Below are 16,471 nucleotides of genomic sequence, written 5' to 3' on the forward strand. Positions count from 1 at the left end.
AAAAAAAGCCTTCTCTTATATATTAGTATAGATAAATGTAAACATCAGCCTCTAATACAAATGATACAACAAATGTTTTAGTATTTTTGTTCTGTCTCTCATATGCATTGTAACAATAGTTTGCAATTTTTGGTTGCGGAGAAATAAAAACAACATAACCGCTGAAAAAACTAAAAAAGAAAAAAGAAAAGGACAAAAGGAGAGAAGAAAAGTAATAAATTCAAGTGACGTAGCAAATCAAAAGAACCTCTGAAGCCCAGAAAGATGCATAAATGTCACTAGAATACAATACATAAATCAGTCTCAGATATGGCTTACAGTCTTTTTCTTTGGTACCAAAAGGGGTCAGTTGACAAAATGAGCTGCAGTTTTCTTTAACAGGAAAATAGTGATCAACTTGATTATACTTTGCCCATCAATTACTTGAGTGCAACCCTAAAACACATGAAAATATAGACATGTATTCAAGACTACCAGCGGGCTGCAGCTTCCATTTTCTACACAGCCATATCATTGAGACAAATAAATAGACTACTGGTAAGTTATTAAATCGAAACACAACACCGGTTAGACTTCACTTACACCTAAGGCCACCCACCAAACCTGACACAGGAGAATGAGAAAAAGAACAGAATGATGCAGGGAAAAGACTTTTCAAGTGAACTAAAGACCCAGAAATGACCTGTTTATCAACAAGGGTGGTAGAACAATGCCAGAACAAAACCCAAAATTGCGTATCTACCCACAACTGGGTATGCCCTGTGTGTTGAATGAATCCCCTCACAGCACAATAACACACACACACAGAGAGAGAGAGAGAGAGAGAGAGATCAGGATATTCTTCTGGAACAAGTTCTGCTGGAAAAAAAAATCAATTGAATAAATTGATTAATATAATCTATCTACACTTATCACTTATTCTGTACATGGAAGAATGGAGATAGACTCTGAAGTTCTGAACGTTTTCGAGCTGCTCTTCTAAAAGGCTTCCTATTTCTCCACAATAATCTCTCACTGCTGCTAAAATTCCTCGAGTAATCATTCATATCCGTCGCCATGAGTGTCTTGTTTGAGCTAGACTTCGGCTTTTGTGAGGTCCTCCTCAATTCAGAACGCCTTAAAGGTGTTTGTGGCTCTTCGAACTTATTACCAGTAAATCTGGAAAAGAGTAAACAGACTTAGCAAGAAAATCCATGGCTATCGGCATACGATTATTATGCATATGTAAGCTTTCTGGCTGCAAGTCTTAATTCTCAATTTTCAACCACAACTTCTAACAAGCTATGCCTATAACCACATTTACTTAGTAAGTGCACTTATAGTGTTACTTGAAAAGTATTCTTATCCTTTAACTATAAAATGCAGCTACACATTCAAGAGTATACTTTGTGTCCTAGATGGTTTTTTTTCAACAGCTAGTTGAAACTTTATATTCAGCTGGTTGCTTCAAAAATAAACAAGAGGTGACAGTTGCCTACTTCTGCAAATGGAGGCACTTGCCTCTAATATTGTTAAACGAGCACAATCGTACCACACACCATCAACATAGAACATACACATGTATAAATAGATATGTGGATACATAGACACAAAATGATACAAACACACATAAGAGAAGGGAAAAGAGGGACAACGGAAAATCAAGTGCAAAGGTACATCGTATACATGAAAACTGAGAAAATCACAAACTTCATGCTAGATAATAGGCATTAGAACATAACACATTTTGCAACAATTCTCAGTTGAACTCTTCATTGAAGAAGTTCATCAATGTTTCAATACATACGCAACAAATGATTCACAAACTGGTATTGCTTACTCATAAAGGATTAAATGTTTTATATATTATTCTTAGCGTCCAACAAGGCATGCTTGTTGATGACGTTCATGAAATAAGTTCCTTGATTAATGAAGTGTTACATTAATCTCACCTCTGAGGTAAAGTGACTCAGGTAGCATAGTGCTAACTTTATGGACATTCATTAAAGCATTAAGGATCCAGTATTCAGCTTCACGAGAGTTCAGTTGAGCTCAAAGCCAAAGACTAAGACAACGAGTTCCATAATGATTGGATGAAAGATATTGACCTATAACTGGAATGGAATACAACCATCATGTATTAAGGGGAATTGAGTTCAAGAAACAGGAGTATAAGGAGAAAGTCGATAGATATCGAATTTTACTGTAAAATCCTTTAAATTGCTTCTTACTTTCCACAAAATCATCCACTAACTACTCCATATTTTCAGTCACATGTAACATATTTTACGTTATGCTCATTGAAATTTCAGCTATTTTAGCTGCTACATTAATTGAGTTGATTACATATTACAGTGAACCAAGGATTTTGATCATTGTTATTTTCTTCCCAGGTTCCAACAAACAGCAAGCAAATACTAAGATTTCGTGCTTAAATGTAGATTATTGTACTTCACTAATCCAAATGTGTCCAAGGGCATTACCCTTTTACTCCATTACTCCAAGATTACTTAATCACATACTTAATCACAAGAGATGTATCTAACGACATGCTTAACTACATGGAAGCGTAATTTGAGAGTATCTGGTGGATAAATATCTGCCTTCTGGCCTAATTTTTGGTACTGGTAACCCATGAGGTTTTGGCTTGTAAAGTTTTGTGGATAATCCTTGTAAAACTTTAATTCAATTGAAGTTGACAAATTCAGTTTTGATGCTAGAATTTCATTTATTAAGAACTTGTATTTTTTGCATATAAAGATCATATCTCAAGTTGGATCTTATAATGATAAGGCAAAACCAAAGGAGACAATCTCTCTGTCAGCAAAAACTTCATCAAAAGAAGAAGAAAAACAGAGCGATATTGTAGGACGTTTATATTCAAATGGCATCTAGTTTGGGTTAACAACATGCATGCTATCACTATGTAATATGTGTCGTTCATCATCTGCCTTCTGCCTTCAGTAAACTCAAACATACTTCCGAATGCTTTGAAGAACCTAACAAAAAATTTAACAAAGATATCTATCTTAAAAGAGAACGGACATTATGATACCTACCTCTCCTGTGTGGTTGGTGCTGTTATATCTTCACTGTGATATGGACTGCATGCGGGACAGATGTAAACCTTTGGTGCTGAAGAGATGTTTATGCAATCAAAATGATACCATTCATCGCACTTATCACAAGCAACCATAGCTCTTTGGTCATAGGGCCTTCGGCAAATGCAATAAAGCATGCTTCGATCCCTCAGTAACTGCACCAACCAAAGGTGTAAGCACAAAAACAAAATAGAACGGGCAATACCTGCAAAAAGAATTACTTTTATCACCTTTAGTTCTTTTTCACAGGATACAGGTAAACTTTCGCCCTCTGAAATAAGTTCGAAAACTCTATCCAATCCAAGTGTTCCACCATCCACTGAAACCTGCTTGAATTTAGCAGCAAAGGGAGAAAAGGGAAGAGAAGGAGAAGATAGGAGTGAGCAAAGGCAAGATGAAAACAAACAAAGAAATTAGATGGTTGTTACAGATTCTAAAAATGTTTCTTTTTTATATATAAATGTTGAAAAGTAACCTTCTTGGCTGTATCTGCCCATCGCAAGGCCATGTCACGGAGTTTTGTCAATGTCTGTCTGAAGTAATCTTCTGGATAAATGTTCATCGCCAGTCCCTGAAACATGATTACAAGGTACAAAAAAACATGAATGAACATCACCGGTTCGAAGGAATGGATGTGACAAGTATTATGCAGGCGGACATGAGAATCATAAACACAAATATCAATCACATCAACTTGGAATCCACGGTCAACTGAGTTTAAAGTCAACCAAAAACAGCTTTACTTTCCTTGTAGGGTTGAGTCACCCCATTGATCCCCTACAAAGTAACATAATTACACTTCGTCCTCGAATTTTTGAAAATTACACATAAAACCCCTCCAGTACTTGCAAATTAGTCCTACTATTAAGGTTTTGGCCGGAAATGCTTATATCAGCAAAAAATTTGGAAAAAAAAAATTCAATAATTTTATCCCTCACTGGATATTCAGAATACCCTTGGTGATATCATATAAAACTCGTAGCGGTATTAATGTAATGTATATATAATGAAAAGGAATAAATGTAATAACATACCATTTTAAAATTATGGCCATTAGATATGGAAAAGATATCAATTTTTGAGTTGAGTTCATCTTTTTATATTTATGGAGTGAGATTATGCTTGCATCTATCGCATGAAAATATTGCTGAAGCACTTCTTTTACTGTTAGAAGATTGAATTATTAAAAAAAAGAGAGAAAATACCTAGGAGCGATTTTGGGGAAAAAAAGTTTGTTTTGATTTCTGAATTGGCAACAAACCGAAGAGGATGTTATTGCTGGTAAACAAGTTATTGGCAATAAATTTAATGAAAATAGTAATTCCATGCTACGTCAGCTCGTAAGATTGTTATAAGAAACTTATCCTGCAATAAATAATATGCTTCATCCAATAAGTTTAAAAAATCAATATATATCGAAAAGAATTTCATACTGCAATAAGAAATCCTGCAATGATAAGCATTGCACAATCATTATTTAGTTTGGAGAATTAGTTCTTTCATTAACCTAGATCTATATAAGTTTGCTCTACTGAAGTGCCTTTTAGACCAGTTTGAATGATTTAATCATATGGATAATTACAGCTCCATCTCCTGAGGTTTTGTCTAATTACACAGAGACTCCCTCAAGTTTGACAAACCACATCTACCTCCACTTAGAGTAACAACCATTACAAAACCATAATGTTCTTGACAAAATTACTCTTTTATCATTCATTGTATTATTCCACAAACCTCCCTTGAGGTTTATTCAAAATACAGGCACATCCCCTAAAGTTTGTCATATTACATTACTACAATAATGATGCTGATAGTATTGTAAAATGTTAGGATTATTTATAGGATGACATTAAATATTAGTAAAGGTATATGTAATTTAAAATCCACATTTAGTTCAACCTTTAAGGGAGGTTCATGTAACTATCAAACAATTGAATTAGACAACTCACGGGTAAAATTGGATTTTCATTCAATTGCTATACTGACTTCAGCACACTCCGTTAATATCATTAACAGTCAGGTCGGGTCTGTTTGTTAGATAATAGCAAATGATAGGGGTACTAGATGCAATTTTCTAAACCTCGGGTGTAAATAAACTAAACCTCAGAGGAGGGAGCCATAATTATCCCTTAATCATATGAAGAAAGAGGGAAGAAAAAGGAAAAAGATTTCTTCAGGAAAAAGCAGCAGATAAAGTGGGTGTACTTCTTTCAGATGATGCTGAATCTGTTGCAGCGTGGGCTTCTCAGCACTACCCAATAATTTCTCGGCCCTGATCTTCCACAAATTTCGGGCCAATGCCAGCTCAAATTTGCGATTTCCCTTGTCATCACAAAAGCCTGCAACATCCATAGCCTGCAAAGGATAGGAACTGTCTATTCAATATTGTTTTTACTTGATTCCACTAAATATGGACCAAAAAAAAAGTGTCACAACAATAATGCAGCTTATAGGCTTTTGACATGCCAATTATTTCTCATAACACCATTACGGTGTCAGGGAGAATGGAAAGAAATATCATTAAAGCACAAATAGTCATGCATAAATGCCCAAGTTAATGCTAGAATATAAGACACTTTAACTAATACCTTCATAGCAATGCACAGTTTTTGACTGACCACATCAAGATCTTTGCTAACATAAGCTAATGCAAAACTCACGAACTCCGTTAGACGAGCATTACACGCAACCGCTTTCTTGACAATTTCGTCTAATATCCTCCTTTCATCAATCCTGCCCAAAACAACATATTCATCCAGTTCATTCATTAAGATACCATAATAGCAGTATTTTCATCTCTTCTTTACAATCAACATCATCCAAGGGTATACACATAAACAAAATGGTTCAACCACTTACAGATACTGAGCAACAAGTATACATTGCCAGGCAACTAGCTTACACGAGTAAAAGAGAACAAAAAGGCACCTCCTAGCATCATATATAACATTTAGACAGTATATAGAGAAGCAAATCCACATGCACCAACATGATCATGAAGCAGCACATTATTGCCTCCTATAGTTTCCAGCTCAGAAACAGATTCATGGACCCCCAATCAATTAAGTGGATCTTTAATTCACTCTTACCAAGAACTACCTCTAATACTCTTTGGCCCCTGAATTTGGATACTTTCACGCAATTCACAGGATTGGGGTTCAACAAGCAACGGGTATTGACAATCAATTGTATAATACTATTTGTAGTTGTAGTCCTCCTATATTGTATTAACAATTCAAATAAAAGCCAAATGAGAATCTCTCTGTGATAACTAATGTTCAATTAGGATATAAAACTAGGCAATTAAATTTGTCAAGCACTAGGAAATAATTAGACCCTTGCACCAAGAGCCCAAAAAAGTCCCAGGTTGCAGGAAGTAGATCTTTATCGGAGTTAAATCAATCATTCCAGAGCCATGATGTAAATATTTCATATAGTTAAGGACTCATACTGCACCCAAGATCTACAATATGTGCATCAAGGCCCTTAGATAAAAGATAGACCCATGAGTAGGAGTAGGAGGTTAGATTTCGCCATACATGAAAAACTTTTAAAAATACAAAAAGCAAATCCAGTTCATATCTGCTCACAGCTGACTTAGTCAATCTACCTGAGGCAAAGGCTCAAACAATTAAAAAAAAATGAACTTAAAAATTTCATCACAAAATCAATAATCTATAAACTACTCCAAGGGCTGACCTGCTAAATCATCAAACTATTGACAAGAATAGTTTTCCTTATCCATATTATGAACTGTAAAACATAATTTGTCTTGCAGCGAAAAAGTATCGAGTTATTTGGTTTATATTTCAATCTCACTTATATAGACAAGTGGGATTGTGTACCACCTAGAAGGGATACAGAACTGGACCTTCAATTTATCACCGGCCGGACTACACCCCAACCAAACAAATTATTACCCAGGATCATGTCCTGCATAATCAACCCAACCAAACGCCTAGCATATTCCAAACTCATTATTTTCCTCTAACAAAGTTTAAATGATGTAAAAGATCAGGCACAGCTCCACATTGTCAGAAGTCGAGATCATCTGAGTAGGTGCAAGAGGATGTTTTAAGGAACTCGTATTTTAGATGGAAAAACATTAGGTGTCAAACGTACATCCTTAAGAAACCAGGTCCAAGTGGTTCACTGTTTCAAAAGCAAACACAGGTCCCTCCACCATAATCTTGATGAAAGCGTACCAGCCAAATATATAAGACTAACAAAAGATAATTGCAGTTGCAGTGTCGGCTTCCGGTGTAACCAGTCATATATTTGTCCTACTTAATATGATAAAACTAAATTCCATCAACTGGGATTCTGGTGGCTTCAAGTAATAAATAAGTCAACCACTTAGCTGGCCTGTTCATTCTGATACGAGCACCCAAGAGCGAGAGGGAAGCCTTCAACTTAGTCAGTGGTTTCTCCCCTTTACCTTATCTCACTCTCTTATTTTCATGAAGCTTCCACGAGTTTCAACTATTAACGAACTCAAGAGCATCCTAATTTATGGTCAGCCACACTGACCAGCTAAATCAACCAACACAATCTGACAAATATTATAAACGGTAGTCATCCATCTCATCCACCAGGAGGAATTCTCAAGTTGTAAAATCACATTAAATGTGCAACTAAAAGTATACCGCGTAACCCTTGAAGTATAGATATTTACTCCCTTAAAGATGAGCTTCATTACAGTTCCAGTAGATCACACAAGCCTTCAGGGAAACGTCCAATCAATCTCCAGCACTATTAACTTTCTCCAAGCCTGGAATAGCATTTCTAAGTAAATCCATTTATCATTGGCCTCTCCATTTTCTGTTGATATATAGGTAAGTGTTCCTAATGAGGTCAAACTATCGCCATAAAACTGTCAGACGCCCCGCTCATGCAACAGTACAAAAGTAAATCTAGAGCTAAGGCAAAACTATAACGTAAAATGTGCCTGCCAAGAACTCATCAAGTCTGAAGAATAAAAATTCAAAATAACCAATGAAACAAGCTGGGAATTCTTACCACAGGCAGAGATCTCTAGCATCAGAGAGAAGAATAGTCAGTTTATCCAATTCAAGATGCTTCCTTCCAGTTTTCTGCATACAAAAACATAAGGTGAGAAAGAAAATTTTCCACGAATTAACTCTAGAGAAAAGTAGATGATCAATCACAAACCAGATAACCAGCTTCACTTCGAGGAAGTTTTGGATTCTTTACAAGGTCGCAGAATCGACACACAAACAGTTTTGCGTTAGGATACGATGTTTCCGTGCACTGCAAGTGAAAACTGTGCAGTAGAAATAAATTAGGTAGGTGTTAATCTGCTGATTGAAGAAAGAGTATAAAGTAATTTCTTGTGGAGTTTGCACAAAATAGCTCAGTATCAGCTGCAGCAGTCAAAATTAGAAATAATTAAAATGGATCAACCACTGGCAAATGCTAAAATCTATGCAGCCATTTCCATGTTTCAGCAAGTTGAACCTGACAGCAATGGAGCTAAAAAAATACCTGTCATTGCAAATAGAACAAGGCAAAACGTCCTCATCCTCAATAACACAGGAACAGCATATACATAAATTTCTTGATTTTCCACTCTGACAATTACTGTACACCTCAAGCGATCTATCAAGAGTATTATTTAACTGCATAAAAAATTAGAAGATTCCTTGAGATTTATATAAAGAATTAAGCTACCAAGAATCTATTCATTAGACAAACAATAATAACCAATTTGCACGAACCTCTAGGAGAGCATTAAGCAGTGGATTTTCTTCGGCAGGTGGAGGCTTAATTATGTCTGCACAGCGCTGCTTCCACTTCAGAACCTTTTCAAGTTCAAAATGAACCTTATTGAGTTCCACACAACTGAATGCCTTAGAACTTCCATTTTCCTGAATGTTGGAATTGCCAATTCAGTGAAAATAAAGCCAAAAAAGGAAAAGAGATGATTTCAAAATGCAAAAGACAAGTGATTTTGGCTTTTGCTAGAAGGTATAATTGCAACTTGGTCCTAGATGATGCAGCGAAACTGATTGTACAAAATAAAGCCAACCATTGATCCATGTTTTGCAACATAAAAAGAACGAAAGAAAGATAACAAAAGATCACACTCCACATTCGGTGATTGGTGATTAAATCAATTATCGAATGATACTCAGGAGTCAGGACAGATGCATAGTTTTCATAATTCCCTTCCCCTCGATGACAACAGGAACTTTAATACAGATCCACTCATTCTAGATAGTTCATGGTACAAATAAAAAATTCTGTTGCTGGGATGGGGTATTTGCAGATAGACCAAATATTTACAGCCAAGAACAAGCATATAAAATATGTTTTCTCCCAGGGCAACTGCTTTTGGATGTCGGCACAATTTCAAGGGATTCAGGGCACTCATAAGAAAACCAAATTTTACATCCAAGCACTTGAAATAGATTCTTAACAAAGCATAAAATACAAGGGATCTACAACAAGGAAGATTTTGTAGCCAACGATCCTTCTTAAAGTTCATTCTTCATGCAAGTTCTATTGGAATGTTTAACCATACAAATAAACTAATGAAATTTTCTAATGACATTATCAAAAGCGTTTTGACTCACTTTTAATCCAAAACACCCTCTATTTAATGTTTAGTATATATATGCAGATCATTAAAATAAAACAAATTATCTGACTGCACAATATCTAGGCATCAAACTGGCATTGCTAGAGGCAAAAAGCAAAGTTGGTGCAGCTTAGTGTCAGAAAGGCCACCATTCTGTGATCAAAAGCTAAAACTAAATTCCGGAAGTAAAGAAAGATAAAACCAAATTGAAAGCAGAAATAACCACAAATGCATTAGTAAGGTCTTCAAAGCTGGTGACCAAACACAATGACAATAAAGAACAAAAGAGACAGCCGGATGCAGTAGAATAAGCAAAATATTATGCCAACTGTAACCATAATTCAGCAAAATACATTACAATAAACTACTATAGTGGAGAGAAAAAAAGAACAAGCTGAGGTGCCAAGATATCTACACCAGCAGCATGTTCCAGGATTTCTTCTGCTAGATAATTATTCTACCTTGTGAATCAAGTTTCATTTCTTAACATGTACTTCCAACTGTACACCAGGGAGCAAAGAGTCAAAAGGCACAAAACCATTGTGGCCAGAAATCAGTGAACCCCTTGCCAAAGTGATAGGCCCACTCGCAAGGATTAGGCAGTCCAGCCTAAACCAAGAAGAGAAATTCGCAACCCGGCCCGTTACTTGGATTAAGTCAGGAGGCCATATTCAGCCCATTCAAACTGATCTCACAAACTGGTGTTACCAGAATTTTTATTTTTATTCTTGATAGATAGCAATTAAGATAGCAAGAAACAAACTTCTAGTAACATCTTAAGCTTGGGATGAAGGACACGTGTAGATAGATCCCTTGCTGAGAAGATCTAACAATATGTAGCTTATGGTGAGAATTGGGGAACGACAATGAACAAGAAATCAATTTGAAAACAGAAAATTATTCTCCTGTCAGTCCAATGCCGTTAATTCTTCCAGCGGACCTTGTCGCCGGCGGTCCAAATTCTGTCGTGCCGACGGAAGGCATATCACAAAAGTGGCAAAGAAGAAGGAAATAAGAAAATAAAATCGCCGGTGGAACCTGTTAATGATCCAATTTTCAACTATGTAGCTATACATCTTGTGATTCTCATTATAATACTCTTAATATCATATTGGCCCATTAGTTTCCAAACCATACTTCATACAAGCTTTTTCCACTGGTGCAAGCATTTATTCACCAATACTATCAAATTGTCCAAATGCAGATTGTTTTTGCTATGCTAAATGAATTAGTTAACCATAATCCAGGGTCCTGGATTCGTCTGATGAACCAGAACAACCTGGTGTAGGCAATTCCGGTCAAGGTATGGTCCAAAGAACAATGTAAATCTAAGGATATGCTTGTCCAGTGTAATCCAAGGAACACTTCAAGATGAGGGACACACTTGATATGGCTAATTCAGAGAATGGCTTGACCAACTTCTACATATAATAAAAGTAAGGTAAATTACATGTTAACACAGAATTGTCCCCAACGACACTGCAAAAATCCAAAACCAATCATAAAATTCGATTGTATTACCTTCAGCTGTAGCAATTTGATCCATGAGCGCTCTTCAAAGCTGAGTCCAAAAAACACATGCACTTGTTCCAGCCACAACCTATAAAGGGATAGAATGTGTTACTGCAGGACCACCTGAACCAGACTTTCCTAAAACTGTAGTGTTATATCAGTAGATTAACAATATCATACAACCAGGAAGGGTCTAGAACGTAAAGTAACAACCAAGAAGGCAAATACATGGACGAACTATACTAAACAAACTTTAGGGACCAGATTTCCACAACCACAATTAGTACACAACTAATAATGACATTCAAAATGGCAGGGATAAGCAGAATATGATATATAATAAAGGAATATTGACAAAACCTATACGATCAGACAAATCTCATTCCATGAATTATGTTCAAGAGAATATGCACTATGATATATAACTTTAGAATTATACCACTTGTGATAACAAAAGATAATTCAAGGTGAAGGTCAGATACGTGGGCTCGTATTGCACAACCAAAACATTGAAATAGAAAGTGTAAAACAGTAATTCAAGTGGCAACAATTGCCTTCACTTGTATTGTAAAGTTTCTTGATCTTGTTATGCACTTCACAACCGCCAACTAGCAGATAATAAAGGATGCTATCAGAATCAAAAGAAAGTAAGCATGACAAGGTGGTCGGAACAAAGTAATTGATCCCAAAACAGAGATGCAACAAAAGAACTCCTTGCTCATTATCTTATATATGTTCGTCTTTTCACATCCAATGATTACATTTTTATCAGGAACTAAGGCCTTTCTATCATATTTTGGCAGAAAAGTACAATGTGTAAGTTCATGCAACTATTTTACTTTAGATACACCTAGATAATCAATAAACATAAAGGATAAAATCTGACAGCATATGCACAACTAAGAAGACAAAGCTCACTTGTGACTCTGAACTGCATCCTGAAGACGACCAACAATCACCGGAAATGAGATGCAAATTTTCTGCAACTTCAAAATGTTAGAATGTACCTTTAAGAATAAAACACATAGGGAAAGCAATCAAGACGAAAGAAGAGTGCAAATGAATCTAGTACATTTGTAATATCCATAGAAAAACAGTAGAACAGGCATAGAGACCTTAGATAGAATAAGAAGTTCCACAACACTGCTAACTTCAAACTGGCCATGATTATTGGAATTAAGAATTTCAAGGGATTTCTTAAGCCAACTTAAGCCATCAATCAATGCTGTCCACAAAGCACAGGATTTATATGTTACTGGGAGGCTGGCAGCAGCATCCAACATCATCTCAACCTCCTACAATAAGGAACTGGTGCTTCAGTCATAAGTATAAGTGAATGACATTAAACTAACTCTCCATATACACATGACGGAGAACATCATTAATAATTTTCAAGGTTCCTCAATCTCCTTAAAGCAAAAGTATAATACATACAAAATCGTGTTGCCAGACAATCGTGTAAGCATGCTTAATTTGACATGACAAACACATTGAACTTTCGATCATGGGCACTTAAAATTTCTCCTTTCGTTGGATTTAAACTTACAAGACCTTAAATGCAGAAAGTTTGCACTGAAATCCAACCTGCTTGGAGTTAGTCATCCACATATTTTGGAAATAACTTGAACCTAAAAGTAGCTTTCCAGGACCTCACAGACAGATGTCAGTCATGTGACTATGAAAGTAGTCTGCCTTCCAGTTATATCATTCCGTTACAAAGAAGCATTAGTAATGCTCGACTCCCAATCAAAATTTTGTGATCAAAAGTCAAGTCTACATGTGTGCATATGTGAGATTCGAAAGCAATTTCAGGTCAGTGCACCACAGGTAAAAGCCACTTTTCTCATTTGTAAGCAGGATAACTATGACAAAGTGATTATGCTGACTTGTCATAATCTGCAGCTTCCAAAGCAGGTGTTATAGTACAAAAGGTATAGAAGTACAAAAACTAAGCAGGAACAAACTTCCAATTTCAAAGAAAAGATCAAACCAAGACAGATGGACAAGGTACAGAGACCAATGAATGCATTACAAGAACCAGCTTATGTATTACTAATAAACCAGAGAGCATAGGTAATTAGACAGTCCTAGAACATAAATCTTTATTATTACTTCATCACAATCAATGAGAACCATGGAGGTGGACAGCATTGGATACAAGATTGCTCAATAAAAAGGAAAACTCCGACAGGAAGTAAAATGACATAGCTATACACCAAAAGAAAGTGGCAAGAAACAAACATATGCTTCATGAATTTTGTAAACTGGGGAAAAAAGGAGGATCACCTTGTGAGTAGGAATAATAGTAGAAAACGAGAGGGCCTTAATGCACCACTTCAGTGTAGAACAAGCATCTTGAAGTTTTGGAACCATGTTGAAATCAAGACCAAGAGAAATACCAGCTTTCACGGCAGTCTCAATTGAAAGAACTTGACATTCAAGTCTGGGTATAAAACAGCTGGTAATTCCCTCACCAACAATGTCAATATTCCATAAGTACTCTGCATTCTGTAGCAAAGAGCTGGCTTCCTGCTCCCATTCTACACCCCTCTTCAAGAGTTTCTCGAGCAGTGAACACTCATCAATATACACCTTCAGGTCCTTTGATTCCAACACTAGCTCCTAAATAGTTATAAAATTATCATGCAAACAACAATAAGAGTATGACAATACCATTGGAAGAAATAATATGAACATCAAGATGTTTGACCTTCAAAACATCAACTTGCGGACAAGAATCTGAGGGGAGTAAGATGGATGAATCCTGTCGTAGGAATGGTTTAGACTTTATTAACCAAGACTTGGCCATTGATACTGCAAGCTTGACATCAAGAAGGGATGGCAGAATGATGCAGATATGCTCAGAAGCCCTGAAAGTTTTAGATTCAAGTATCAAAAGCCAAATACATCATTACAACAACTAGGAGTAGGAAAAATTCTAAAGCAAAACCTCAAAACATCCTCAAAGTCGGACATAGGCGCCCTAGTAGCAAGAACATGTTTTGCTTTTTCTTCCCAGCACATGGCAATTGCATATCTTTGGGAGATATCAGTGAAAAGTTTCTCTTTCTCAATCTGTAGCCTGACAAGTACATGCAGTTCAACCTTCAATACTGCTCTCATCCCTTCTAAGATGATAAAATAAATCAAGGAGAAACTTATATGAATAATATAAAAGAGAAGCCTACGTGGCTGCCTTTGACATCAGTTGCTGAATGCAGTCCATGGACATTTGATTTCGAAGTGCCTGTATGGAGAAAAATGCCAATTTCAGATTGGAAAAAAAAAAATAATACACTCATATCACAGTAAATCAGACAATAGCAAAATCTCCCTGGAGAACTGAAAAGCAATAGCATCAAACTTCTGATGCCAAATTATGCTGGTATAGATGCCAATAGCAAATCAGACAGAAGAGTGAACATATCATCTGTATCCCAGATATGCAAAGACGAAAGAGAACAATTGAGAAGGAAAACAAAAAATATTATTACAAGACCAGTATAGCACATCAGCATTCAAAACAATAGGAGGCATCAAGTTACCTTTAATCCTTCCACACGGCAGTGGGCCCTCTTGAGCTCATGCTCAACACAAGATAACTTGTCGGCTGCATGTAAAGAAAAAGCAAATAATTCATACCAATAGATAAGGTAGAACAATTACAAATACAAAAAATAAAGCACGCAATGCTACTCTGCAAACAAGATCCTGGAGACCTGGGTCCAATCACTGTACCTTGAACTCGAAGCAATAATCCTTCCCCGTGGATGGAGGTTAACTCATCAACTACCTTCTCTTGATCCTCCCGTTGATGAACGTTCATAAGCGCAAGGTCAACACGTGATATCCATGATCTGGTATCAGTATAGTATTTCTTCAGAAGTTCTAGCTCTGGAATATTAACAGTAAAATCCTCCCATTCACTGACGAACAGCTCAAGTTCCTGCCCGAAAGAAGTAATTCTTAGTCAAAGTTCCACATAAAAAAGGCCCTTGCTCAAACAAATAATAAAGTATCTGCATGAACAACCTTTAAGCAAATCGGATCTTTCAAAATCTCATCGCACCGAGACTGACAAGATTTGACCCGCCTTATTAAATTGGTGAGCAAATCGGCGTCAGGAAGCTGAAGTTTTAGGTCGAAATACTGGAAAACAATGCAAGAACAAAGTGAAAACTTAATATCGGATAGACGATATAAGATTGCTAGATGCCAAAAGAGAGATGAAAAAAGCAAGGGTAAAGAACATTTTTTATTACCTCTGACTCCAGCTTGTGGAGCATATCTACCTCAACTGAGGAACGAGTCTTCTCATAGATGCATTTTCTCACATTTTCCACCCAACCCTAACACAAACACATAGATTGTATAGCATTGAGATATGCATTAAAAAGCCAAAGGACAGTCAGACTCCATAAAATGTCACTAAATCGCTACCAGGAAGAAACATTCAGTGTTTGCTATTATTAATACATCACAAAAGACTCATCTAGCAAATGCTATCTCCAAAAGAATAGAGGCCCTGAACTACAACATCAACCTCGATTTCACGAAATGGAAAGGCCCCTTTTAAAGTTCTCTCTTCAGCCAAAGAAAGAACTTAAGCTCCTTAAAAGTCAGAAAAATTCATACTACCTCGTGTGAATCAGTAAAACCATATCAAATGGTTCAAAATTGATCATGAATGAATCATCAACAGAATGTGGTACGTACTAAATCTTTGGTGCAGATGCCAACATATATCAAAAACAAACAAACAAAATGTACCTTGGCTGCTGACAACTTCAGCTCTAGTCTCTCACTTTCATTTATGTGAATCGGTGACTTAGAAGCCTTTAGATATAAAATCTCCAAATCAGCTACCTGGAATAATGAAAAGGGCAATGATTTAAAGGAGGTTCTGAATAAAAGTAAGAAATTCAGGCATAAGAGCAAAAGTATTTGTTTTCTGTTACTTAGGTATGGAATATAGTATATGATAGATAGACAAACAGAAAGTTGCACATGTACAGGGAAGGTGTTGACAACCATGAAATATTTACTGTCTATCACCTACAAGATAATTGATGCAAAGGAGGAAATAGTAGCTCTCTTACGGAAAATCCGGAACATAATGCCAGAGCAGAATCAATTTCCTGAATCAGCTTTCTGGCTTCTTCTTGGTATTCCTACAGATAAATTAGGAAAAGCACTCAGCTGCAGCATTCATCAAATGGAAACAAAATAGGATTAAGTTACTGAAATGAATCCAACCTTGAGCTCAAGGTGGCTGGGC

At 36.3% G+C, this 16,471-nt stretch overlaps 1 protein-coding gene across 1 annotated transcript in view; it reads right to left on the reverse strand.

Annotated features, from left to right (window-relative positions):
- LOC105157801 (lysine-specific demethylase 5B) overlaps positions 319 to 16,471 on the reverse strand; it is a 26,273-nt gene continuing 10,120 nt past the window's right edge. Inside the window, 24 exon segments of the mRNA XM_020693096.1 lie at positions 319 to 1,158; positions 3,039 to 3,235; positions 3,311 to 3,406; positions 3,556 to 3,651; positions 5,286 to 5,435; positions 5,669 to 5,813; positions 8,100 to 8,173; positions 8,253 to 8,364; positions 8,586 to 8,719; positions 8,819 to 8,968; positions 11,203 to 11,281; positions 12,112 to 12,173; positions 12,309 to 12,488; positions 13,480 to 13,815; positions 13,904 to 14,063; positions 14,144 to 14,275; positions 14,382 to 14,440; positions 14,739 to 14,803; positions 14,932 to 15,139; positions 15,226 to 15,342; positions 15,456 to 15,542; positions 15,964 to 16,059; positions 16,293 to 16,366; positions 16,426 to 16,471. The exon segment at positions 16,426 to 16,471 is cut by the window's right edge and continues 153 nt beyond it. Of these exon segments, the coding sequence (XP_020548755.1) occupies positions 912 to 1,158; positions 3,039 to 3,235; positions 3,311 to 3,406; positions 3,556 to 3,651; positions 5,286 to 5,435; positions 5,669 to 5,813; positions 8,100 to 8,173; positions 8,253 to 8,364; positions 8,586 to 8,719; positions 8,819 to 8,968; positions 11,203 to 11,281; positions 12,112 to 12,173; positions 12,309 to 12,488; positions 13,480 to 13,815; positions 13,904 to 14,063; positions 14,144 to 14,275; positions 14,382 to 14,440; positions 14,739 to 14,803; positions 14,932 to 15,139; positions 15,226 to 15,342; positions 15,456 to 15,542; positions 15,964 to 16,059; positions 16,293 to 16,366; positions 16,426 to 16,471 (3,102 nt within the window). The 3' untranslated portion in view covers positions 319 to 911.

Source organism: Sesamum indicum, linkage group LG1 (assembly GCF_000512975.1).
Source record: "Sesamum indicum cultivar Zhongzhi No. 13 linkage group LG1, S_indicum_v1.0, whole genome shotgun sequence".
In the NCBI taxonomy this organism is placed as follows: domain Eukaryota; kingdom Viridiplantae; phylum Streptophyta; class Magnoliopsida; order Lamiales; family Pedaliaceae; genus Sesamum; species Sesamum indicum.